General features: G+C 33.3%; 1 protein-coding gene and 1 long non-coding RNA gene across 5 annotated transcripts in view; one reads left to right on the top strand and one right to left on the bottom strand.

Annotated features, from left to right (window-relative positions):
* Positions 1-27,395, top strand: part of Ptp36E (protein tyrosine phosphatase 36E) — a 305,940-nt gene that overhangs the window by 259,539 nt on the left and 19,006 nt on the right. For all 4 annotated transcript variants that reach the window (XM_077438565.1, XM_077438566.1, XM_077438564.1 and 1 more), the window contains one exon: positions 18,453-18,588. In XM_077438565.1, coding sequence (XP_077294691.1) covers positions 18,453-18,588 — 136 coding nt within the window. The remainder of the gene's footprint in view (positions 1-18,452; positions 18,589-27,395) is intronic.
* Positions 1-27,395, bottom strand: part of LOC143917161 (uncharacterized) — a 198,709-nt gene that overhangs the window by 167,146 nt on the left and 4,168 nt on the right. Inside the window, exon 2 of the long non-coding RNA XR_013261049.1 lies at positions 22,731-22,859. This is a non-coding gene — a long non-coding RNA (uncharacterized LOC143917161). The remainder of the gene's footprint in view (positions 1-22,730; positions 22,860-27,395) is intronic.

The raw sequence follows: 27,395 nt of genomic DNA, 5'->3' as shown, positions 1-27,395 counted from the left end.
ACCCCGCTCCGTCTCTCTTTCTCCCCTTGGAATCGTATATCGTGGAAAGAGACGCGGCATAGTGTTAGCTTTGCGCATGTTACTTCGTTCACATTTAGATATATAAAATTTAATAATTTTTTTGATCCGATTTGCGCTATTTTACCGAGTGGACAAGTATATGTACACAGGCCACTAGTTATTATATATTATTGTCTTACTTTATTGCTATTTTTTATTTATTAATGTTTAAACTTTTTCTTTCACCTACGTATATGCGAAAATTTATATATGCGAATATGTATATGCGAAATTATATATGCGAATATGTATATCTACGTATATGCGAATATGTATATCTACGTATATGCGAATATGTATATGCGAAAATGTTTAAAATGGGTTTTTCTTCTAATAATTATTTTTTGTTATCAATTTTGTATTAATAAAACAAAATAAAATAAAATAAATAAATATGAGACAGTACACTGTGTTTATAAAGATGGTCAATATCGTGGAAATTTTTCTTGTGATAAACTTGTCGTTTTTTGCCACGAAATTCATAGTAGCGAGAGACACTATGACAGAAATATTGATAAACAAATCTCTCGATGTTTGTATGTATATTTAAAAAAAACAGCTACTAATCAATTGGCTACTGACGAATGCCCATCTTAAGGGTATGAACTTTTTAATCTCTAAAATTATTTTTACTTAATTTGGCTCGTTTATGAATTCCATTGTATCCCAATTGAGATTCATGAATTATATTTAAAATAATGGAAATATTTTGTAGTTGTTTTTCTTTCATTTGTATCACTCCAGAAATTATTTAAACATAATATACGAGTATATACATATGTAATACAATATTCATATCTAGCATATTTGTGTATATTACATTTAAATAAACCTTGATTATATTGTGTGATATTAAATAATGTAACCCTACTTATCCGGGTATGGGTCAAACTTGTCCCGACCCTTTAATATTTAATTGTAGATAAAATATTACACATTTGACATAGGGCATAAAATATAATATGATATTACTAATCTATTTTAGCATATGAAAGGAGGTTCATAAAGTGAATTTGACATTTAATATACATATGTACGTATAATAATATAATACGCTCGAAATTTTACTTCACCTTTATGGGTTTAGACGCAATTGAATTATGTTCTATGCAATTGTATGTATGTGTGTATGTTTAACTAGAAATTATATATTGTGTAATTGGTTTTTTGTCAATTTGGCGATTTTTCTTTTTTTTTTTGGACATGAACCACGATAGCACAGAGTGGTCCATTTAGTCGGGAAAAAAGCACAGACACTCAGTCTGCGACAGATAAAAAGTTGGTCCCGTAAACCTTGACAGTGATATATGGCGTGATTTTTTTTCAATTATGGCCAAACAGTGAAAAGGGATCGTCTTAAGGCGATGCGAAATTCTATCAAAATTGTTCTCGAGACTTTTAGCTGTGTGTTTGTTATTCGAGATTAGCGGTTGGCGGAAAGTTTTCTGTCGCTAGTTGCGGAAAATGCAATGTGGAAAAATTTACCAGGGAAAAGAGACCATCGCTGAAGATGGAAAACGACGTGTCGAACCGGGAAAACCGGGGAAATACGCTGTCGGCGACGACGTCGCATAATAAAACAATTTTCCCGGAAGACTCTCCTGCTTTGTTTGTATCCGGGAAAACTCTACGCTGAAATTTACCAACGATTTTGTGACATGTTCCTCACGACGCAGACAAATCTAACGTACTAAGCATATAAACTACGACGTGCAATATGTGTATGTATAATACGTATGTATAAATAGGGGAATATTCACTAAATGTTTTAGTGCTGGTGTGTTAAATTCTCTCCAGAAAGTTTCCTTGCAGTAAATGAACAAACTCGTAGTGCTAAAATTTTAGGTTTATTTATTTTTTATTGCAGTTGTAAAAGGTCGTGTTGGACGCTGAAGATTTATTCGGTTTGATTTTCCGGATTTTCCCGAACGGAATTTTTTCCGTTTCAATGTTTACCTCTTACAGTACGATTGTGTTGTGCATTAGTAGTATCATTACCTTTCCCGGAGGGTTTCACAAAAGCGGAAGAAAATGGCGGATAATAAAAAGTAATAACGACTTTCCCTCAATGCCTTTCAGCCATAAAAAAAATATTCTCAGCGAGAGAAATGTGAATATTAACATTCATTTACTTTTTGTTGAGACTGCATATAAAATAAAAACTATTCGCATCAAAAGTTGATTTTATTTTTATACGTTATTTTATAACATTTTTGGCACATATTCGATGATTGATAGCTATCCATATAAATTTTGATATTTATAACCAGTATAATAAGTTGGTAAATCAGTTCTAAAATGACAAATGTCAACAATATTTATCGACAAATTCAAAACACGAATTTTATCTTCAAATTCAACATTGAATCATTATATTTCAGAGTAATTTGATTAAAATATAACAAAAATAATAAATATATAAAAAAAAACCTTGTAACAGAAATATGTACAATATAAAAAATATTATTATTATTTATAAAAATATGGGTTATCTGGTGTGAAACATGTATTAAACTCAGAGTGACATGATATTTTGATATTTCGCAACTTTATTTATATCTAAATGTATACTGAAATATAAATACACGAACACATTAAAATATTATTAGGGAATGGTTTTGTTGTAGTTACATACATACATAGGTACACAATTATGCTCGTATTATTATTATGTTTTATTATTATATGCTAATATTATAATGATATAATAATAATATGTATTATTATTATATGCTAATATGTTCTCGACCCAGTGGCAGATTAAACGTTTCGGAGGCCACAGGCGCAACGTAATTTAACCCCCCCCCCCCCCCCCCACTGATCATAAAGTGATTTTTTTTCAATTGTGAATTGTAGGTATGTAAATTATAAAAAAACTTGTGTTATTTTGTATTTACAATTGTTTAATAATTAATATAAATATATAATGTTTACAAACTTATACAAACAAAAAATATATATTATTCAATTATATAAACAAACATCTATTTACAAACTTATACAATTAAGAAAAAAAGGAAAACATTTTAAATTGGTACTCTGGCCACAATGCTAAATGCATACTCATTGGGAGCCATTACAGTATTATTTTCACCTTTACTTTCTTCCTCATTTTCTTTTTCGGAAAACTGTTCTTCGACGTTGTATGATGCTGCTCATTAATTTTTCCAAAGGGATCTTCATCAGTTCTTCTACAGGGCTGCTTTTCGATCCTTTCCAGTGGTTGGTCTTCGTTCCTTTCAGAGAGCTTCTCATTAGTTCTTCTACAGGGCTGCTTTTCGGTCCTTTCAAGAGGTTGTTCTTCGTTCCTTTCAGAAGACTATTCTTCAAGATGTTCCGATATTCTGCCATTTTTAATGTAATTAGTTAGCGAATTCTTTTGTAGCAGTGAAATTTATCTAGAAAGGCCAAACAATCGACGACGGCGAGAGCAATTATCGCAAAGCTTTGTACTTTACATAAAAAAGTAGTCGTAAACTCCAATATTTCATGGCAAAATGCATAGGAATTTCCGGATTATAATTTTTCTCAGAACGATTTGGAGGCCCCTTAAATTTTGAGGCCACAGATATGCGCCAATTTTGCTGTTCGATAATCCGACACTGTCTCGACCACCTCAACATAACTAACATTGAATAGATCCAAGGAATGTGTCAGTAAGTCAAAGAGTCGAACAGCTCTCGAGAGGAGTGAGTTCATGAGCATGTTTTTTCTAGCCCTAATGAGCAACAAGATCTCACGTTTTCGTAAAACCAAAGGCTAAATTTTACCTTTCCAGGATAGGGGATTGTGAATCTCTCCTACTAATTTGCTTTCCAAGAAATAAGTCCTTTCGCTTTGCCAAAGGGTTGAACCCCAACATGTAGTGCCAGCAGTATGGCTCGGTGGTTGCGTTTATGTTTAGCACCGAGAGATTACAGGATTCGATCCCGTGCTAATATTTAATACTGCTGGTTAGACTTTGATATTTGAGACTCCAAATCGATCGTTTCTTATCAGAGTTTGCCAATTTATCTGATTTTCATTGTTGAAACGGTTCCTCAAATTGGAAAAAATCATCCTACCCGCTGTCACAAATATCTGAATTTGATTTATGTACAATATGTACAACTTTATGTACAAGTTTAAATCCATAAATGTCTCAATTGATTAATAATAATCACAATACAGCGATTTATGTAATAAAAATGCTGCAATGTTTGTAATTATTTGTCTAGGAAGGCGCATTGGGTCTACCTTTCAGACCTTCCTGGTATGTATCTATGTAAAATAAAAAATAAATGTACAATTAATTGCAATAAAGATTAGCTTAGCAGTTCTGACCAATTGAATTCGCGTATTTTGAAATTTATATATGTATGATATACATACATATGTATATATGTAAGAGGCTCTGAACAAAGCTTTTCCGATAATTAGATACGAAATGGAATATAAATTAACCACTCAATCTCAATATGTCTTAATTTAAGAATATAAATAAAATTAAAAATGATTGATACATTTAAAATGTACGGTGTATTTATATGTGTATAATAAAATATAAGAAATTCGCCGTCTATTTCGAGGGTAAACAATAAGCATTAAGCGAGTCGGTTTGTTTATTTCTGTTGATTTTTCCCGTCTATGAAAATCTCTATTATCGATTTCCCGCCGAGTTTGCTTTCAGCCGCTAAGTAATGAACGGGAAAACGTTTCCGATTTCCCATGAAAACAACATTAACGACCGTGTTTACAATGGCCGCCCGCGAGCGCTGTTTATTCGCAATCGGCCATCTTTGAATCAATCCGCCAATTCTCCTATACAATTAGCTCGCGGATTGGCCGATCTAGTTGAAGATTTTTGGCATTTTGCGATTTAAAACTCATCGCCCTGGGGAAAGGTGGTAATGGAGGGCACGGATGAATTCTGGGAATTCGTCAAAGTGGAACAATCTTCCCATCCTCCTCTCAATACCAGCTTCTTCGATTGAAAAGTTGCTAACTGAGTTAACCGCCTCTTCGCCGTCGGTTATGGAAACTTGCCCCTTATAAACCTATAATTCAAGTTGGAGGAGTTCCGAAAAGTCCTCCCCTCTAGGATGAACCCTCTCGTGTCACACTGTCTCATACTTGGTTTATTTTATCTCATAAAACCAGCTACATATGTAGCTCAGTGTTAACCTGTAATGCTTTCAACTGATTGGTCATGGGTTCATTCCCTGGCCTAGCCTTGCTGTCCAGACCTTGCATGTGACTCCAGGTTGATCGTTTCCTATTAGAGTTTGCCAATGTATCTGATTTCATTGAAACGGCAACCTTTTGCCATATTGGCAACCTTTCCTGTCTCTCGCAAATTCGAGTTTATAGCATTTCTCGAGATATAAGTATTATCGAATTTGTCCATTGATGTCTCTATGCTACTGTATAAACATTTTTAATTGTTTGTCGATGTTGGTAATTGGCCATGAAGTCGCGGAATTTATCTGTTGGGCCTTCCTGGTATATACATATGTATGTATGTATGTATAAAAATAAAATAAAATATACTTCATCGAATGTTGAAATACATATGTATTTTATTTCTACATAGATATACATATACCAGGAAGGCTTGACAGGAAGACCTCAATGCGCCTTCCTGGACAATTAATTACAAACAATGCAGCATTTTTATTACACAAATCACTGTATTCCGAGAATCTGGAGAACACGAAATTACCAATTAATTTATGAATTAAAGGATTAATCCACTGAGACATACATACACGGATTTTAGATTTGTACATACATTTTTACGAATTTTGCATACATAATACAGAAGATTTGTTACAGCAGGTAGGATGATTTTTCGCCAATTTTAAGGAACCGTTTCAACAATGATCAGATAAAATTGGCAAACTCTGATAGAGAAATCATCGATTTGGAGTCACAAAACCCCCAAATCTAACCAGCAGTTTTTTGGCGAATCGAACCAGTGATCGCAGTGGTGCTAAATATATATGTACGCTACCATTAAGCCAAACTGCTGGCTATTTGTATTCCATACATATTACAGACAAATATGTATGTATATGTATGTACATATGTATGTATCGGACCTAAAAAGGTTTAGCACCGCAGCCTTTTAGCATGTTGAGGTAAACAGGTGAGCGAAGCGTCGATCGACGACGATTTTGGTCGTGACACGTCGTTAATGAACAGCGATCGAGGCTTCGATTTTTCGCCAATTTTAAGGAACCGTTTTAACAATGATCAGATAAAATTGGCAAACTGTGATAAGAAACGATCGACTTGGATTCACAAACACCCAAGTCTGACCAGCAGTATAGCGGGCTAGAACCCAATAATCACTTGGTGCAAAACATACACGCTACAACTGAGCCATACTGCTGTCTCAGACTGAGCCATACTACTGAATATTTAAAAAAAAAATCAAATAATAACTGAAACATTGTATTTATTTATTTATTTTATTTATTTTAATATACAAGTATACCACAGAGTCTTTACAGGTCTTTACAGGTATTTTTAAAATCAAACTTAATGATTCAATCTGTTATTGCAGACTATGATTTTTTTAATGATTTGTGCATCTTTTTGACTGAAAGAATCTTGCATTTTTATCATTTTATATTCAAGTTAAACAACAAATGAAGATTTTTCTTTATTCACAAATATGAATGTATCCTAGATTGGTTGAAAATCCATACTTTCGACTCACAAAAGCCAACTTCGTCTCGTCAAAGATATTCTTTAGCAATTTAACGACTTTCGGTTCTGAAAATAAGAATAGGTTGTCTGAAAGTCAACGACAATGGAGGATGTAACGAGAAACGCGAAAAGTATACTTGACACAGGTACGCGTCCCACAGATGCAGAATTGCTACAAAGAAACAACCCCACCTTGCACTCGAGAAATGCAACGAACGCAAACTGCACTATATATGTATATTGCAAATATTCCTTATACGTGTATCTACAACAAATATATATAAATATATATATATATATATATATATATATATATATATATATATATATATATATATATATATATATATATATATATATATAAATATATATATATATATATATATATATATATATATATATATATATATATATATATATATATATATATATTTATATATATTTGTTGTAGATATATATATATATAAATATATATATATATATATATATATATATATATATATATATATATATATATATATATATATATATATATATATAACGTCGTGAGTACATTTTTGTTTTGATTCCATCCGAAAAGAGAAAAGTGGTACCGATGGTGTGGCGTTCTTTTGATGTCGCAATTACGGTTTTGCGGAAAGCGGAACGGAACGCGTTCGCGAAACGAGAGCGGGAAATAAATGAGGTTTAAATAATTTACATAATGGCGGCAAGCTGACGGCGCGATAAGATAAAGATGGCGGATCAACTTAAGACCGACATTTTCAATTAACTTTATCGCCGGATTCCCGCGGGAGACATCTGCGCTCTGGTAGTCGATTCTCTGAAAATAAAACGCCTTGATAATAAGTACCTGGCGTTGCCCGCGTGTGCGACGATTTTACGGGTGTTTCAGCGTCATTTGTCCAACTTAACTGAAATGGGATTGCGTTTTATTTTGTCATGTGTAGTTTTACAATTCCGTGCGATTTCTTAAGATTGATTCAATCTGTTCTACCCTTATTTTATTTATGCAGTCTGAGAAATCGTCTTTGGACAAGTTCAAGCTTCACAGATAGAGACTTAGTGTAAGGATTCCAGATCATAGAGGCGTATTCCAAGATACTCCTAACTAGAGAATTGTACAGCAATCTCAAAACAGCGGGATTATGGTAGTGTCGAGAATTACGAAAGACAAACCCAAGCATTCGTGAGGCAGAGCAACACACAGAGTCGATATGAACAGAGAAATTTGGGTCACTCTGGAATGCAACCCCAAGATCAACAGTTGAATCGATCCAGTTCAATAAAAAGTTACCAACAAGATATGGAAAGGTACGATTTGGGGTGGATCTGGATCTGGAGTAACACATAACCTTGCACTTGGAGACATTAAGAGGCAAACAGTTGGTTAACGACCAACATGAAGAGCATTAAGATCATTAGTGTTAATTCATAGTTGATAAGGTAACTTAGGTCAGAATTCGTAAACCGGAACTAGTAATTTATTTTAAAAAAATATTTCATTATTTTATTTTGACCCTTTAAATTATTTCTATCTTCTTGATATTTTATGTTTATAATATTTATAGTATTTTTAAGTAAATTTTTGAACCAAATCCGACAGCCGAAAGTAATACTTTTGACTTGTGTAAGTTTCCCTACATTTGCGTTCAATTTGTATCGAAAATGTTCTTTTAGTCGGTGTGTATGAAAGTGTATGTATGTTTAATTATTGAATTTTGTTTTGCGACCTTCTTATATTCCTCAAATGCAAATAGATAAATTCATGTCGTTGTGCTCCACCGATTTTTTTTTTTGTTTTTTGATAATCCAATATTGGTCAGGATGTTCACTTCAGATATTGATTTCCTTTATAATTCAAATACATAGCAATATAACAACAGGGATTTGTACGATTCCGACAAGACATTTTAATTTATTTTTAATGAAGGAGAGGAAGAGGGAGTGCCTCCACATCATCCCTTTAATTTTGTGCATTTTTTCAGTGCTGCAACACTTCGTAATACTGACATCACTATCAAAACATACTGTTACGTCTACATAAGTCTTTATTTTTTTAGCTGCATTTTTCTTACGAACTGTGTTTCCCCCAAATATTATTATAATAATATTTGGTTTCCCCCAATATTATTAAGAGGAATAATAATATTGGGGGAAACCAAATATTATTATTCCTCTTAATTTGCATGACTAATTATGTGTATCTAATCGTTCCCAACCATTTGTCGATTTCACCCAGCAGATTTTATATATGCAACGACAGTACCAGTCTGACAGTCAGTCTCGGTAGATCAGTTGTAGAATAAGAAAGATAAAATAAACAGCATTGATTAATTTAAAATAAACTGAGTTTTATTTACGGAGTAGCGTTCCGCAAAAACGCTTGGTGGCAGCGGAAATAATAACAACAAAATACACATCACCCACAATACATGTAAAATACATACAGTCGTAAAAAAGTTTTACTTGCAAAACTTCTCGTTTGGGTTGGTTATAATTAAACCAAAATGCATTACTATGTAATTCCAATCCCTCGTGTAAAATGTACCCTACGAAAGGCGTAAATATTTACCAAATAAAACACACAATCAGAAATTTCTCCCTATCACGGGAAAATTCATTTTCCCCACTTCCGCTTTTCTCATCCGGTTGTATTAGCGCGGTAACACACGTTAATTGGCACACGTGGGTTTTTCGCACACCACCGTAAGGTTTTCCATGACGACCGTCACTCCTGCGAAAAGGGGAGGCTGTCCTTTGAAAAAAGGTGTCCTCCCACTCTTTTCACCCCCTCTTCTGTACCACCCACAACCCCCGCCGACCTGTTGAAGCTGAAGCTAACACTTCCTTTTATGTTGTTTCTACGACCGAAAATGTGTCGTGTACCCCTCGACCCGCGAATCCCGGGTACTTTGAGCTATTCACCAATATCACACTATTCATCGATTTTCACGGCAAAGTGATTTTCCTCCCCTTCGAAAGCTCGACTCGATTGCGGAACCAATTCGCCGTTTAACTATAACAGGTTAGATTTTCGGTTCAAGAAACACTATTACATACATATATAATAAAATAATCTTGTTATATAATTTCATTCAATTTGACTTTTGACCGAGCCAATTTTGCAATCGTAAAGATTTCGACTAATATTTGAAAATAAATAAACATTATAAAACTGTAACATTGTGTTTTTACAAGATAATAATTGTCCATATACGTATGTATATAGGTACATCTGTGATATCATCTAAAATCTAGTTGATGAAATAAAACTTGAGAGGGCTGGACACCAGCGCTTTGTCCATACAAACGTATTAGACTTCTCCCTTCCTCAATTATGGCACTAGAGAAATTATTTTTTAATATGCTATGGATATCTACCATATGCATGTTTTTGTGGTTTTAATTTTTTGATTGGCTATTTTTTATAGGAGGTAGGATCCGCCAAATATTATAAAATCGCCTCTTTTTTACACCCACGAGTCCAGCGTGCTTATTTAACGGTTGATTTTAAAAAAAATACGAGCACACAAACATAAAAAATATATTTCTCATACCGATGATGAATTTTTTTTTTAATTGGTCCAGTTTCGGAGGAGAAAACTGGAGAATACGAAACCTCCAATATGGTCGATTTAAAATAGGTATTATCTGGTCGAAGCGCAGCTGTCGCATTCACTCAATATATATATCAAAGAAAGAAACGGCAACAAAATTAAGGTTTCGGGTATACAGCCCTCTTAATATCTAAAAGTAAAATAACACTGAGCAACAACAAAAAAATACTGGAGCGGAGACTAATCCATCTTCATTAAGTTTGGCACAGTAAATTCGAATATCGCAATGATTATTGTCGACTTACTGACGTTTAATAGATATGAGCGATTTTTGGTTTTAATTCAAAATTTTGGTATTGCTATGCCAAAATTAAATATTGGAATCAATTTTCAAATGTTTTTTCTATAGATTTTAATTGTTTTGTTGCTTTGAAATACTTGTAATTAATTAACTAGCGAATTTTAAAAATCAAAAGTAACATTTTCTCTGTAATATTAAGGGATAATTTCACTAATATTTCACTTTAACACGTTTATAAGAATTGGTTTTTTTATGTCAATATTTTTTGTTTTATCGAAATTTACTAATTCTAGATTTTATATACGATACGATTTTAAATTGAAATAAAAAAATGGATGTTGCTGAGCGAAACAAAAAATGGAGAGCGCATCACTAAATCTCACTCGCTCACAAAAATATTGTGATTGAAAAAAACAAACAGCCTTTATAGGACTCATGGTTATGTGAAAAATCAGCGCATAATATTTCACTTAACCATAATGTGTAAAAAAAAAGTGTTTTTGACTTTTGAATTTCGCTATGTAATGAATTGTACGTATTTTAAGACAATAAAAAATAACAATCAATAGAAATGAAGTAAGAAGAGGCTAGTAAAAATATCTGACTATGGATTCCAGTACTCACTTTTGGCACAGCAATACTAAATTTTGAATTAAAGACTGCAAAAGCTAAAAATCTGTAAAAATTGCACATTTTTTTAAATGCTTATATCTATTAAGTACTTAGTAAAGTTTGATTAGTTTCCGCTTCGGTAAGTAAAAAATGTGATTTTTTGTTGCTCAGTGTATTCAGCCCATGAACTATGGTTTGTTCGATGACGTAGTTTCACGTTGAAATTTATCTGAAGCTTATTTTTCTGCTACGTTTATATATTATATGTAAACTAATAAATATGTAGAATAAAATACGTGCGCGTATTTAAGTACATATTATGATTCCGAAAATTCGTATTTCACGTCATCAAAATACGATGCCCAAAACTATTCGTGCTATTTGTCGGTCAACAGCAATATGTACGGTATACATATTTGTATACACAAACGAACCGACCGAACCGAATTTTCTTTTCCACGGTCCACGTGTGGCAATATTTGCATTGCAAAGCTTTCGCACAGAATATTGAAGGGGAAAAAAAGGAGAAAGCTTAGGATTTCTACTTATTTATCAAAAGCTCTCGATTAAGTGAACAAAGGTCAAAGATACTCTCCCATCGTATTTCTATACGAGTGTGTGTGTGTGTTTCGTATAAAGCTCTTCGAGCATTTTCCACGACTGTGTATCTATCTGTACACATCAAAAGAAAATTTTGAAGTTGAGATTCTTCCGCGAATTCGTTTTTCTTTTTTTTTTATTTTCACCCCACTCAAAAGGACAGCTTCGGCGCTTTAATATTCGCGTAAAAAAATATTGGGAATTTTTGCATTGATATTTTGTTTTTATATTTACTTATAACAATAATATCATAATATATAATTCATACCTATACAACCACGTCTATGCATGTATTTTTCAAAATATTTTATAAGGTTTCGTTGAAAGTAATTAAATATTAGATTTTTATACTATTATAATATTTCATTTTTAATTATTATAAAACCTAAATTTTAAGAGTTAACAGTAATTTCATTTATTACTGTCATTCATGTGAATCGACACATTTTTCACATAACTTTGGTGCAACACTATGAACAAACAGACTTGAAAATCGCCAGACCTACTAATTACTATGATATCCCTCTTTCTATTCCAAGATATTACCTCTAAGTCGTTACACAATTTATTTATTCGTAAAGTCAGTAAAGTAAGTACGTCTCCATAACTACGGAACAACGCACGGAATATAATCAGGGTCATCACATATTCACTACAGAAATTAAAGTTTAATTTTGATATACATATGTAGATTTATTTACAATTTTAGTATATGGTGGTATTGGGCGTTGGTGGCCAATCCGTTTCTTGGCGGATTATTTTTATCCCCTTTTTTGTATTTGTCTGTCCTTGGGAACTCTTAAATTAACGTGTAATGTATAGTTTCAACAAAAATATGTATAATATAAAATTAATATTAACAAAAACTTAAATAATTGGTTATTAATATAACTGAGTATTCGGCGCCACTAAGAGAAATGTTTTTACATTTATTAAAAATAAGTTTTACATTTCTCCGGTGGGATGCGGTGCATCCGCTCTAAAATCGCCAGACAAATTGAACGACAGATTAACGGACGGCTGCTTTAAATGCAATTCTCGTCTTCTCGAATGATAGATTGCACATCAGATGACGGGTAACCTTTCGATGTGCACAGATGCAATTATTAAAATGGTAATTATTAAAATTGAGTTGGATCTTTCAGAGCGATTCGATAAGTTCCGAATCTTGCCTTATTAAACTCGCCAGAAAGATCCAACTCAATTTTAATAATTGCATCTGTGCACATCGAAATGTTACTCGTCATCTGATGTGCAATCTATCATTCGAGAAAACGAGAATTACGTTTAAAGCTGCCGTTCTGTTAATCTGGCGATTTTAGAGCGGATGTACCAAACCCCTCCGGTGCCACCCCTGAAATTTATATAGAATGCGGGCGATCGCCATGACACTTTTAAGAACTGTCAAACAACGATGTTAATTGAATAATATGTTACTGAAATGATCAATTTACTTTTAAAATGTATAGCATGTTGTTGATTGTGTATTTTTGAATGCATTGTGCAATTTTTAACGATGCACTTGCCCATCTTGCGAGTAATATAAAGTTTTTATTGGACAAATGTATGTATGTACATATGTAAAAAAGCACCAAATACGACTGATGCCAAAATCATTTGAAAAGGTCTGTGAACATTCCTCTATTGACAACAATATGACGCCTAAAGCCAATTATATTATTACTAGTGTAGGGCCCGTTGATTTCAACGGGTGGTTTCGAAAAGAAATTGAAACTCGAATAAAAATAAAGTTAAAGATATGGAATCGACTGGTTTCGGAAAGACAAAGGCACAAAAAAATGAAAATTATGAAAAAAATGAAAAATATGAAAATAATGAAAAATATGAAAAAAATGAAAAATATGAAAAAAATGAAAAAAATGAAAAAAAAAATGAAAAAACTGAAAATAATGAAAAAAAAATGAAAAAAATGGAAATAATGAAAAAGATAAAAATTTGAAAAAAATGAAAAAAAATGAAAAAACTGAAAATAATAAAAATATGAAAAAAATTAAAAAAAAAAATTTGTTCCCCATACTGGTTGATGGTTGATCATAAGAAATCGGAAATCGAAAAAGATTGTCGACGAAAGCCGAAGATACGCGAATGATTGGTTCCCCATACTTCTATAGGATAATCGAATATTAAGTAATTTTAGAGCGTTTTTTCTGTCGAGGCTGTAGTCTAATGGCTAGCGACCTGTTCTGGGCGAGGGGGCCTTAGTTCGATTCCGTGATTTGGAATTAATTTTATTTTTCAAATATCGCTAAAATATAAATTAATTTCAATAATTTCAATTAAAAATATATATTTAATTGTTTTATATGAAAAGAAAAAAAAATGGTTCGAAACCTCGCTAAATTAAATTATTAAAATTACGTATTTTTATATGGCGAGAAGGAATATTTCAATTAATGTTTAAAAAAAAAAAAGGCGAAATGAAAAATTGGATTTGGCGTGATGTCCGAGACCATTAGCTCAATTAGACCCATATTCAGGCTATTTGGGGTGATCGGTTCGAGTCGCGACAAAGTCGTCTCGTCGAAAAATGAATTAATCGATTTTTATCGATTCGTTCATTATGTTCGGCGAGAGTTAGGACACACACACACACACACATACACAGATTACCGTCTTTATATATATGATAACATTTCTCTGTCTCAATGTTCTAATCACTGTATTTTCTCGAATATCTTCACGCAAAAGTATTATTGTTATGAGAGACACAGCCAGCACCAACGTGGACTTAGCAGTTCAACATTTAATTAAATACGTGTAGGAAAGCAATGTCACAACTCAACTAGTGATTACCTACATACACGAGTGTCATTGAACTGCTCGAAGATCACTTATGGTTGATCACACGGGACCGTATGTGGTGTTGACACGGCCTAACCCCGGTCGACAGGTGCGACGGGGCTATCTCCATATTGTCGGGATATGGGAAGAGGAGGTTGGGGTGTTCAGTACCCCTTTGTTCTATTTGATCCCGGGGTTTAAGTGCGCGTGACATCCTCGTTAGCCATTGTCTTGGGGCTGAGGCTTTGTCATCGGGGGGTAATTTAATTGTCGCAGTCCGTTTCGGACGCTTTGACGTCTTCAAAGGATCGGAGGACCTCGTCCTTGTCGTAAAAATTTTTTTTTGCGTGAAATTCGGTTTGAAATTGTTTATTTTTTTATTTTTAAATGCTTTTTATTATTACGAAATTATGTTCACAATACATCTTATATCTATTTTAATAGATACTGATCTACAGATCATTTTTTACTTTATAATTTAATTTAATTTGGTTAGTAATCATCATATATATAAAGACGGTAATCTGTGTGTGGGTGTGTGTGGGTGTGTGTGGGTGTGTGTGTGTGTGTGTGTGGGTGTGTGTGTGTGTGTGTGTGTGTGTGTGTGTGTGTGTGTGTGTGTGTGTGTGTGTGTGGATGTGTGTGTGTGTGTGTCCTAACTCTCTCCGAACATAATGAACGAATCGATAAAAATCGATTAATTCATTTTACGACGAGACGACTTTGTCGCGACTCGAACCGATCACCCCAAATAGCCTGAATATGGGTCTAATTGAGCTAATGGTCTCGGGAATCACGCCAAATCCAATTTTTCATTTCGCCCTTTTTTTTTTAAACATTAATTGAAATATTCCTTCTCGCCATATAAAAATACGTAATTTTAATAATTTCATTTAGCGAGGTTTTGAACCATTTTTTTTTCATATAAAACAATTAAATATATATTTTTAATTGAAATTATTGAAATTAATTTATATTTTAGCGATATTTGAAAAATAAAATTAATTCCAAATCACGGAATCGAACTAAGGCCCCCTCGCCCAGAACAGGTCGCTAGCCATTAGACTACAGCCTCGACAGAAAAAACGCTCTAAAATTACTTAATATTCGATTATCCTATAGAAGTATGGGGAACCAATCATTCGCGTATCTTCGGCTTTCGTCGACAATCTTTTTCGATTTCCGATTTCTTATGATCAACCATCAACCAGTATGGGGAACAAATTTTTTTTTTTAATTTTTTTCATATTTTTATTATTTTCAGTTTTTTCATTTTTTTTCATTTTTTTCAAATTTTTATCTTTTTCATTATTTCCATTTTTTTCATTTTTTTTTCATTATTTTCAGTTTTTTCATTTTTTTTTCATTTTTTTCATATTTTTCATTTTTTTCATTTTTTTCATATTTTTCATTATTTTCATATTTTTAATTTTTTTCATAATTTTCATTTTTTTGTGCCTTTGTCTTTCTGAAACCAGTCGATTCCATATCTTTAACTTTATTTTTATTCGAGGTTCAATTTCTTTTCGAAACCACCCGTTGAAATCAACGGGCCCTACACTAGTAGTATTATATTATTCTAATGTTAATCTACGGCGTAATAGGAAAAAGAACACAAAAACCTATTTACAATCCTTATAAATGCTCATAATACATCTAATACATAATATTAATTAAAGACTCACTAAAGTCAATGACCTAAAGCAGATTGTGTTTAGGTAATCTGTGTGTTATACCTGAAGAGTATAGACATTTTGTTGTAATCACCGAGACTCTTCACAAGTGCGTTAGTATGGTTATTAGTGATTCTGTCATAGAATCTACTGGTTAGTTTGTTAGTAATGTCTGTAACAGACGGAATATTATATATGGCATGCCGTTTTTTCAAGTTAGTATATATGGGTGTATTATAAATTATTTTTATTTTTATTTTGTATTACTTGGAGGTTGGAAAGATTAGTATTCGAGGCGTTATTCCATACAGGTGAAGCATAGGTTAATAATGGTAATATGAGCGCGCGATATAATTTTATTTTATTTTGAGTTGATAAAGAACTATGGCGATTAAATATTGGATATATTGAGGATATATCCCGCATCGCCTTGCATTTCGCTCCCACAATGTGCCCATCTCATTCTTTTATCGAACGTTACTCCTAAATATTTTATTACTGACTGCCATTTCAGACTTTCTCCAGAGGGGATTTTCAGATCTGAACTAGGCTTATGCTTTCTAACACTAAATAATATGGCGTCTGTTTTGGTTTGATTAATTTGAATTTTCCAATTAGTGAAGTGTTCAGTCATTGCTTTAATTGCAAATTCAAGATTTTTAAGAATAGTGTCTGGTTTTTTGCTACTTGTGAAGCAAGCAGTATCATCTGCATATAGAGCTATGTAACAGTTTTAAATAGTTTGAATTCAAAGTCTTGAAGGTATAAAAAAAAATTTCTTCCATTTGAAAATATAAATCGAACATATTTACAAATTGTGAGTTTGATTATTTTCATAGCTGTATGTTTATCATATTATCTATCTGGTTCGGTGATTACTGGTCACAAAGTAATCGTCACAAAGTCACTAAAATCTCTATAACGGAACATCTGGCTGCCGAAAAGTCCATCATACTAACGAGAATTTGAGTGTCAAATATTGTGTATTCGCGATTTTTATGGCAAAAATTGTCTTTGTGACCTGCGCAATGTGACGAATAGTCCAATTACCTATTTAGCTATCGTATCCAGATTATTTTCCCGTTATTTATATACCTATATATTGAAAAATCTACAAAATGTGCACATTGATAGAACAGCTAAAAAAATAATATGGACACATTTATTGTGATTTTTTACAATTTATTTTTGTAGAAAACAAGTATTATTATTCTGAGCAAACTGGTTTCAGGACTTCTTTTAGTTTTATTTTATTTCATAGAACATGAACACTTGCCTTTACAGATCGCTCCAGAGCGACGAGTGCACTTATACAGATACCATACAATCAATATATATGTAGGTACATTAGCATTTTATACACTGCCAATTCATACAAACATCCGCAATGACATCAATTACTATTCACAAAAATACAAATAAAATAATACATGAAAAATCATAAAACTTATACATAATACGAAAATTGAAAAAAAAAAACTTGGCTCTTAAATTACACTGTTCAACAAATGACGACTTTTTTTTGGTTCAGAGACGAGATATGACTTTTCTTATAAATCTATGCCCAGTGAACACGAATCTGGTAATAAAAAATGTTGATTGGCTCGAGATTTAGAGATATATCGGAGTCTCAAAATCTGTCCTGTTCAAAATGAATATAAGAATCTATAGTCGGGTATTTTATCTTTCATTTATAGTACTTTTCAGCTTTCAAATCTTTCAAAGTAGTCGTCCAGTTCAAATCAAAAGTCAAAAGTACGTATTTTCACTTGGGATTCTTTCCCACTGTTAATACTATTTTATATTGAGTATTTTCTATTGAAACATGTTTATTGGGATAGTGATCTTGCCGCACTATTTTTTAAAAGGGTTAATCGGAAGTGTGCTGAATTTTAAATCGGTAAAATTGCAAGCTAAAATCTCGTACTAGTATTTACTCGTATTTACACGAATCTGAATTGAATTAATGGGGATAATATATTAAATTATCTTTATATGAGAATTAAATAAAATTCCACTTAGCCAGTTATCGATGCAATTTTTTTTATAAATATTTTATTTAGTTTTATGACAGTTAGTGCGCTATTCACATATGTATGTAATTACATATTGTGTAAATAAGTACTAATTTTATTTTTTCATTATTTATAGTGATGGTGGTGGACGATCTGGTGTGTATTTGGCGATCGATGCCAATATGGAACTAGCAGAGGAAGAAGACGCCTTTGACGTGTTTGGCTACCATAAAAAATTGAGACAATCTAGAAAAGGACTCATAGAAAATGTGGTGAGTAAATTTTTAATATATATATCGTCTAACTTTTTTCATTTATTTGCAAACTGTCTTCCTTCTAACTTACTATCTACTAAATTTCGCCAAAGTTTGCAGCCCAGATAGTATTCATACACATATATGTAGGTATGGTTACCACTCTTCATTATTTTTAGGCTAAAGGTATACGAGCACACTGGGGCGTATTCACACACGAGCAAAGAGTAAAATCTGTCAGTTTTTGTGGGTGGCAAAAAGTAGTCTGACTCTAGTAATTTATTACATTACAACTTTGATGTTAAATCTGACAGAGCCGGAGCGAGGTGAAAGTTCTAGAACCGCAGCTGGAAACTAATCCTTCACGAAAATAATTTATGAGTTAGTTCTCGGGGAATATTTTTACGCGACATTTTCATTTTTACACATCCATCTACGCACTCGGCATTCGTCTGCTTCTGAGGGCTAGAAAAACTTTGCAAAGCTATATATGTACATATTTCGAATGAAGTAACTCGACTTGAGGCCTTTATACTTGCATCATATCATTGTACATCAACAACATTGCTGAAATATGCATATTTATAAATTTTATCTTGAAAATTGCCGGAATTTCTCCTCTCACCATTTCTTCTAAATAATACATTGAATTTTATTATACAACTCGAACAAAGCTGATTTGCAAAACAGTGTGAATAAGCCTAAATTATATATGTATTTATGTACCTACCAAAATAAATAAAGTTTGATGAACTAAAATATACATAAATTGATTAATATAAAAGTTTATATGAGCTGCTATATTTGAATGTGGCGGATGTCGAATTTTCAGTTCCAAAAACACTTTCTGTTTGACTTAATTCACAAAATGTTATCACTTATTTTTAATTTATTGTATTTTATTTTATTGAACATGAACACTAGCCTTTATAACTCGTTCCAAAGCGATGAATGAACTTTAAACAGATACAATACAAACAATATATGTACATACATAAGCATTTTATACAATACGAATTCATACAAAAATCCACAATGGAGAAATTTTTGCAGCATTTTACTATAAAATTAGTGAATCTCAAGACGCTGAATAACTTGATATTAGCAAGAGAGGTAGAAAAAGAGATGCAAATTTTACAGGAACCGTTTCAATAATTATTATTTTGAATAAAAACACCAATAATTTTTTTTTACTATCTCCATCTATGTTTAAAACTAACAAACAAACGTCAAATAGAATGTCGGCGGGCAAATTACAATCGCGTCTTACACAATATATTTGCACCATCGTAATGGCGGAGGCTCCATTTACTTATATTGATGACCAAAATGAGCAATATGGCAAAGTATGAAAACGATCGGATAAGAGATAAAAATGACCACTAACACGAAAGCCATGTGAAACGTAAAGGAGGTATGTAAAAATCAGAAAAATTGGCAAACTCTAATAAGAAACGATCGAGCTGGAGTCACAAACCAAGGTCTAGCCAGCAGTGGGATTCTAGCGGGACTCGAACCCGTGACCACTCCGTGTCCAGAATCTCGAAAATGCGGAATACACGTATCACAGGCCACCAGTATTTTTAAATATTGTTAAACGCAAAACATTCTATTTGATATTTTGCGAGACATCAAAATGAAGAAAAGTGGATTTATGGCACTTTCAATTATAACGGCTCATATGTCCTTTTTTTTTTTTTTTTTGGTGCCATCTTATCGATTCCCGATAAATCATCACCAGTGATGCGAGCAGTGATGCGATGCAAATGCGAGTCTCCGGAGCTAACCTGCAACTACTAAATCCTATACATATCTCCTTGCAAAGGAAGCGGGCTTCAAAATCTGGGGGCGCCAAACTCTCATTTATCTCATCTCATATATTTTTACATAAATTTTGTCCACCTATCTTCCTTACAGCCTTCCTTTCACCCCTTTACACTTCCTCAATTACCATTCCAGCACTCCCTTTGTCCACCTCCTTTTCTCATGATACCAAAATGAAAACACTAAAAGTGATACCATCGTTTGGGCTAAATAGTTCGTGAGCTAAAATATTGAAATAAAACTGCAAGTTTTCTAGGCATCCCGACAATTATGGCGGCCCTACTCTAGCTGCAACTCTTTTATTTATTTTTTTTGTGCCATCTTATCGATTCCCGATAAATCATCACCAGCGATATCGTTGCTCTTCAGATCATGTGCGGGCACTACGGAATCATCACTCCGTCCCCAAAATTGTGAATTGGGCTTCTGAATCTCTCACATTCAGAACACCAATTCGTGAGGCTTTTTTCGCTTTAAACGCCTCTGCTGGTGAGTTGTGTCCAATAGCTGTTGTGTCCAATTATAACGGCTCATATGTCCTTAATTGAGGTATTCTGTATACTATGTATTAATGCATAGTCATGCGATCGTTGAATGGATGTATCGACGTCAATCAGGTCGCGTTGCAAGTTTAATTTAAAAATTGATTTTGTAACGTGACATGTTCAGTCACTCAACGTCAAAATGACCGAGAGCGCCGGAGAGGGAATGATAAAAATGACTGCGGGATGAAACCGGAAAAAAAATGTCGGGAGGGCAATATAGATTACTAATAAAAAATAACTGTCCAACTTTGGCGCTCGCAGATGTGGGCAAATTATGATGGATGGTCGTACGGTGGGAGACACTCGGAAAAGCGGCCACGCCCCGTCGGGCATTGTCGTCAATTTTCCCCCAGCTGGAGAAAATTCCGACAATTAACCGGTGAATCCATACGATTGGGAATTATTGGGTCTATTGACTTTTGTCGCCAAGTATTAAAATATGTATATGAACTAAGGTTTATACAATTAAAAATCATCGTCATCTTTTGACGGTCTACGGATGAAAATATATCGAGGCTAGACAACCCTATCGAAAGTGGAAAATCTGTCATGAAATTGTGGCTAATTTGAGTTTGACAACTTTCATCGTGTTTTGACTTTAAATTACATACATTACAATCCTCAAATCGTACATTCTACTTTCTTTGTTGTGATTTGAATTATCGTACTTGCTAGAATTGTATAAAATATGTACTAGCTGAACCCGGCATACGTTACAATGTCACAATAACGCGTGCAATTCCCGTTCCCGCTCTCGTTCCCGTTCCACGGACATTGATATATTTGTTGACGTGGGCCATCCGCTGTGTGTTTGTGGTACAGCCCTGAATGGTCAGTAAATTTGAGTGCGAGGTAGGCGTGGCGCGATTATTGTCACACTCGCGGCGTGATGCGTTGAAGGCGGGATAGCTTTACTTTCGCGTCAGTAAAATCGTAATTACAAATATTCTTATTAAGAGGTTTTTTCCCAGTTTTTTTTCACAGTAATCTTCCCGGACATGCATACAACAAATCCTGGAAGTTAGGAGCCTATTCGAGACACACACATTGTATTAAAAAAAATAATCGAAAGCTATTTTTACCAAAACTGACTAGTTACATTAAAATGCGTATAGCATAAACCTTAAAAGTTTCATCTACTTATCTCAAAGTTCACATATTATCGATTTTTGGAATGATACGCCAAGGAAAAAGAGATGATTCTCGCGTTTGAATAATTCATTTAAGTATATTCAAAAATTTTAATTTGACTTAGTACCAGGTCGAGACTGCTACACGCTGAAGATTTGGTCAGTTCTGTTACCAAATTTTATACTTCATATTAACATATGTACATATGTACATATATATGTACATAGATTGCCAACTGGGAAGTAAATAAAAAAGAGGATATTTTTCAAAAATATTTAATTTTACTATAAATATTATTGTGAATGCTTATTTAATCATAACAACATATTTAAAGATAGACTAATTAAAAAAAGAAAACATTTTGAATACACTTGACAAAAGAGAGAGAAGAATTTTTATATATTTATATTTTGAGAAAGGCGACATAACCGATTTACCCAATTTTTTTTTAATATTTTTCCATAATGCCGTTATTAGGTTAGGTATCAAACTTATACATACATATGTATATACATTTATAATAGATTATGAATTTTGAAATCATATTCAAATAGTGGGTAGGATATTTTTTACCAATTTGATAAAGAACTGTTATCCAAGTCTAACCAGCAGCACTACAAACATCTCGGAATAAATTATTTTCAATCGAGGTCAACCCACGGGATCAAACCCGGCAACCTCTAGCTGGTTAGCATTCACGAAACCACCAAGCTTTTCTACTGGCTGGCCTTTGTCAAAAAAGAGGACATTTTCTCTTGAAAGGAGAAACCCTAACATTGTGTCTACTTGCTGGGAGCACTAAGTTTTAATTCCCTCGAGTTTCGACGTGAAGTATATCTGGGAAAACATTTCTGTAAATTGCTGGTTGGTTTGGTGAGAGATCCTTGAATTCTTGCAAAATTGAGCTTCAATGTTCTCAGCTTACTCAAGTATTAGTTTTTCGATTCACCACTTTTTCCTCTTCTCTTGTGGCATGTACCAATTTGATGGCTTCGTCAACTGTCGCAAAAGACATCAATCTGCTCACCCACATTGCTTTTATCTTGGATTTGTGTAATCTAAAATATACTGATCTGGTTGAGGGATTGTTTAATTTGAGATCGTAGATGTGTCTTCCTATCAGATTTGTTTTCATATTATATTTGTTTTCATATGTTGATTTATTTTGTTTCCTTTTTTATTTTTGTTTCCATACTTTGATATATGAAATGACAATGGACGGGCCACGTAGCTAGGAGAATGGACGAAAGGTGGACAAAAGAAGTGATTGAATGGTACCCGATAGAATGCAAAAGGGTAAAAGGAAGACCGCAGGGTAGATGGGTGGACGAAATTAGGAAAATGTGCGGGGTGAGATGGATGAGAGTTGCGCAAAACAGAGACGATTGGAAGCGTGTTGGAGAGGCCTTCATCCAGCAGTGGATGGTGTATGGCTGTAAATGATGATGATAATGATGACTTTGATATTTGTATCTTTTGTTGCTTTGAAGTTAGTTTGTAATGTCACATTGCAAAATTGCAATAAATCAATATGTGTTTTCATTCATGACAAATTTGTCTATTTATAGTAAAATAGGAATAGTATTTCATAACAAGTTTAAATAATTCCATTACATTGAATTTGAATCATAAGTAAAATTAAAAAAAAGATCGATTTGTAGGTTGTTAATTCAAATTTTACACCCTGTTTTACGACTTTTTATGGTGGTCTTTATAAGAATATTTACACGCTGTGACAATTTAATGTCAGACACTGCTCTTAATACTGCAATTTCCCTTGTGTATATGTATACTCTAAGAGCTCTCTACTTCGATGTAGCCTATGGTAATAACGTTATCGATGTTCGTAGTATATTATATTATAATATATTATGAACATAAATATCGAATTTTCTGTATATTTTCGCTTACGTCCAAAGATTCTTAAAAGCAATCTGCAGATTCTATACTTTTATACAGAGTCACTCAGTATAATCGGTTTTGTAGACGATTACACACAAAATATAAAATTATATTTTACTTTAGATGACAAAGTTTTTAATTTACATGTTAAGCTGGAATATATGTATCTAATCTAATATATGTATGTATAATTTCGAAAGAGACTTGTATGTATGTAAGTTTTGGTTTGTAGAATCCGTGACGCTTATCGAAAAAATCAAATTTTCTACGACGAGATCGATATCGATTTGATTCCTTTTTCAGTTCCGGATCCGGATTCCTTCTTCGGTGCCGGATCCAGATTCCTGTTTTAGTTCCAGATCTGGATTCTTGCTTCAGTTCCGGATCCGGATTCCTTTTTCAGTGCCGGATCTGGATTCCTGTTTTAGTTCCAGATCTGGATTCTTGCTTCAGTTCCAGATCTGGATTCTTGTTTCAGTTCCGGATCAAGATTACTTTTTCAGTTTCAATTCCGATTTCAGTTCCGATTTCAGGTTCCAATTTCAGTTCCGATTCCCTTATATATGAAAAAATATTCGTTTCTGATTGGCTGACGTTAAATATTAGATTAGCCATAATATTTAAGCGGTTTATATTACAAATACTGAGCGAAGCCGTGAAAACCCACAAGTGTACAATATTTTACGTATATTTATTTTATTTTCAGTTCTATACACATTTACTTTCGGTTTTGTCCAAGTTCGGTTCATAATTTTTTACAAGTCTTTTCTGAATCACGCTGTATGAGCGTGACTAAATTTTAAAAGCTATCTACGAACAGGTGCGTTCGTACGTGCGTGTGCGTCTATTCATAAGAAAAATTGATCTGAAAGAAAATTTAGCGGGAAATTAAGCGGTCGCTTTTCAACCTGTCGATTTTTCCCCTGTAAATCGGATTACGAAGAAGCGCTCGCTTCCTTCGGCGTAAAAATATAAAAAAAGTAATGTCACCGCGATTTTTCTCCTGTAAATTCGGCTAATTTCGACGTTTTTCCGACGCCGGGAAAACCGGAAATTGGATTTCGCAGCGGGCGCTTCACGACCGCAGACCAAACTCTGCGTTACGTACCAATGATTTTGTTTATTTATTTTTTTTAATTAAACACCTCCTACGGGTAAAATAAACCGACCAATGCTCGGAATTTGCGTCGGCTTGCGTTTAATTCGCTTATTTTGCTAATTATTTCCTGTATAACTAATTACTCGTACGAACGAACGAACGCTTCTTGCGACGTAGCCTTATAATGTAATTAATTTCATATTATGTCAAGTTTTAACATCGTGCTTACATTTTTGGATTAATTCTCTGCTGTTTATTTTTTGTTAATTGAATTTACATTGTGCATATGTATACTACCCATATTATTAATTTATATATGTACATACATGTAAATTTCGAGTAGGTTGTTATGCATGAGTTTATATAATGCACTTGTTGACAGTTTGTTTACCATTTAGTATTGAAAAGTCATTAGATCATATCCGTTTCAGATTGAAAGTGCTGACTATTATATAACTAGTCAATCTTTACTGGATAATTTTTGTTGGTTTTTTCTCGTTTATGAGATATGAGCGTTTAAATAAATGAGCAATTTTTGCAGCCTTCTGGCTTTTGCAGTATTCACCTCAAAATCTAGTATTGTTGTCCCAAAAGTGAGTATTGAAATCAATAGTCAGATGTTTTTTCTCTTGATTGTGGTTTAAAATATGTATAATTAATTACGTATAATTAATTTTCAAAAGTCAAAAATATTTTTTTTTATACATTTTTATGCATTTATTGGATCAGTTCTATATTTCCCTACGCTTACAAGGGTTGGTTTTAACTCTCAATATTTTTTTTATTTAATCTGAACGAACTAATTCGAGTAGCAAATGATTTTTTCCACTCGAATTACAATATGATTTTATACAATATATTTTGATTTTAAATTACAATATGAAATGTTATCAACAACATCATTTTTAACATAATTGATACGTTAAGATAAAAAAAATTTGAGATAAGAAACAATCCTTATATACATGGTAAAGTGAATAATTAGCGAAATGAGTTCATAATATTACGAAAAAAATGTATATTTTTGAAGTAAGTACATTATGCGAATTGAAGTTTTGTAATTATGCGAAAATTCGAACTCAAGATTTTGACTGATTCGAACTCGGAATCAATCACTGATCACATTTTCATGATCCATCCCAAAATAATTTCATATTCAATTTTAATTTCATAGAAATTCGACATTACACGATAAACCATAAACAATAAACACATCTTTAAAGTATTCATGATAATACATAAATAGGATTCACAACACTTTTCATGCGATTTAATAAATTCATACACAGTTTATAAATAAATAACATAAACCGATCAGATTATGTTTGCCGCTTCGCTAGACGATTCACACTTGAAAGCACAAAGATTTCTCCAACAGAACCTTTAATCCTTCTCAGTATCTATTTACTGCCTCGATTCCAGTATACGTTTGACCTTTTTATTTCTCCGAACTGATTTTCCACACATTCACATACGTATGCTGGTATATTATTATTATATACTCACACATGTACATACAAACGTACACTGTTATTTATTTCGCAAAACCCAAGACATTCCGGAAAAACACACACAACATAAATAAACCAGACGACGCAGAGTGGGCAGGGTTTAGTCCACTATCGCTGGAGAGCAGAACTGATGTGTAGGCGTCCCTATATTTTATTTTCCCTTCCTTGAAAATCCAATATGCTAATAAATTGAAAGGGTCCGTATCCTCAGGGCGTGCCGATGTTTTGACATATTGCACAATAGCTGCCCCACTAGACGTTTATTGTGCAATATATCATCCACCGGCTCAGAACTAAAATCCTACTACAATTGTCCACGCGTGTTCGTTTGACAAGTCTCAGTATTGTGATGAATGAGAGGAAAATGGTACATCTGTGAACTATTCCATTTTACTTGGTGGTAGGTGAATTGTGGATTTCGATTTTATTGGTCAATGATTTGTAGTTATGAACTTGCAAACACAGCTCCGATAACTCAAAAAATACGTGAGAACATGAGAGAGAGGGAGTATCCACTGTTTAAGTGGATTCGTGTCTGAACAAAGGATACGCTGAAGTTCTCACAGACCTGGGCAAGTTTGTGCGTAAACAATAGACTCGCCAGGGTAGACCTTTACGTGCCTAGACAATAGACATACTAACGAATCGAGGAAGCTGTGCTGTGCAACTTGTCTTTTATAATGAGGTACACACGTTAGATCAAATATTCTGGGGTGTGCAGTGGTTCCGTGTGGACCTCCCGAATCGTTGAATAAATGCTTTGAAGCGACTTTGGCCTTTCTTTTGGATCCTGAACCCAGCTCTTCGCAACAA

The sequence above is a fragment of the Arctopsyche grandis genome, chromosome 9 (assembly GCF_051622035.1).
Source record: "Arctopsyche grandis isolate Sample6627 chromosome 9, ASM5162203v2, whole genome shotgun sequence".
NCBI classification, from domain to species: domain Eukaryota; kingdom Metazoa; phylum Arthropoda; class Insecta; order Trichoptera; family Hydropsychidae; genus Arctopsyche; species Arctopsyche grandis.
This window is presented reverse-complemented; position numbering and strand designations above follow the sequence as displayed.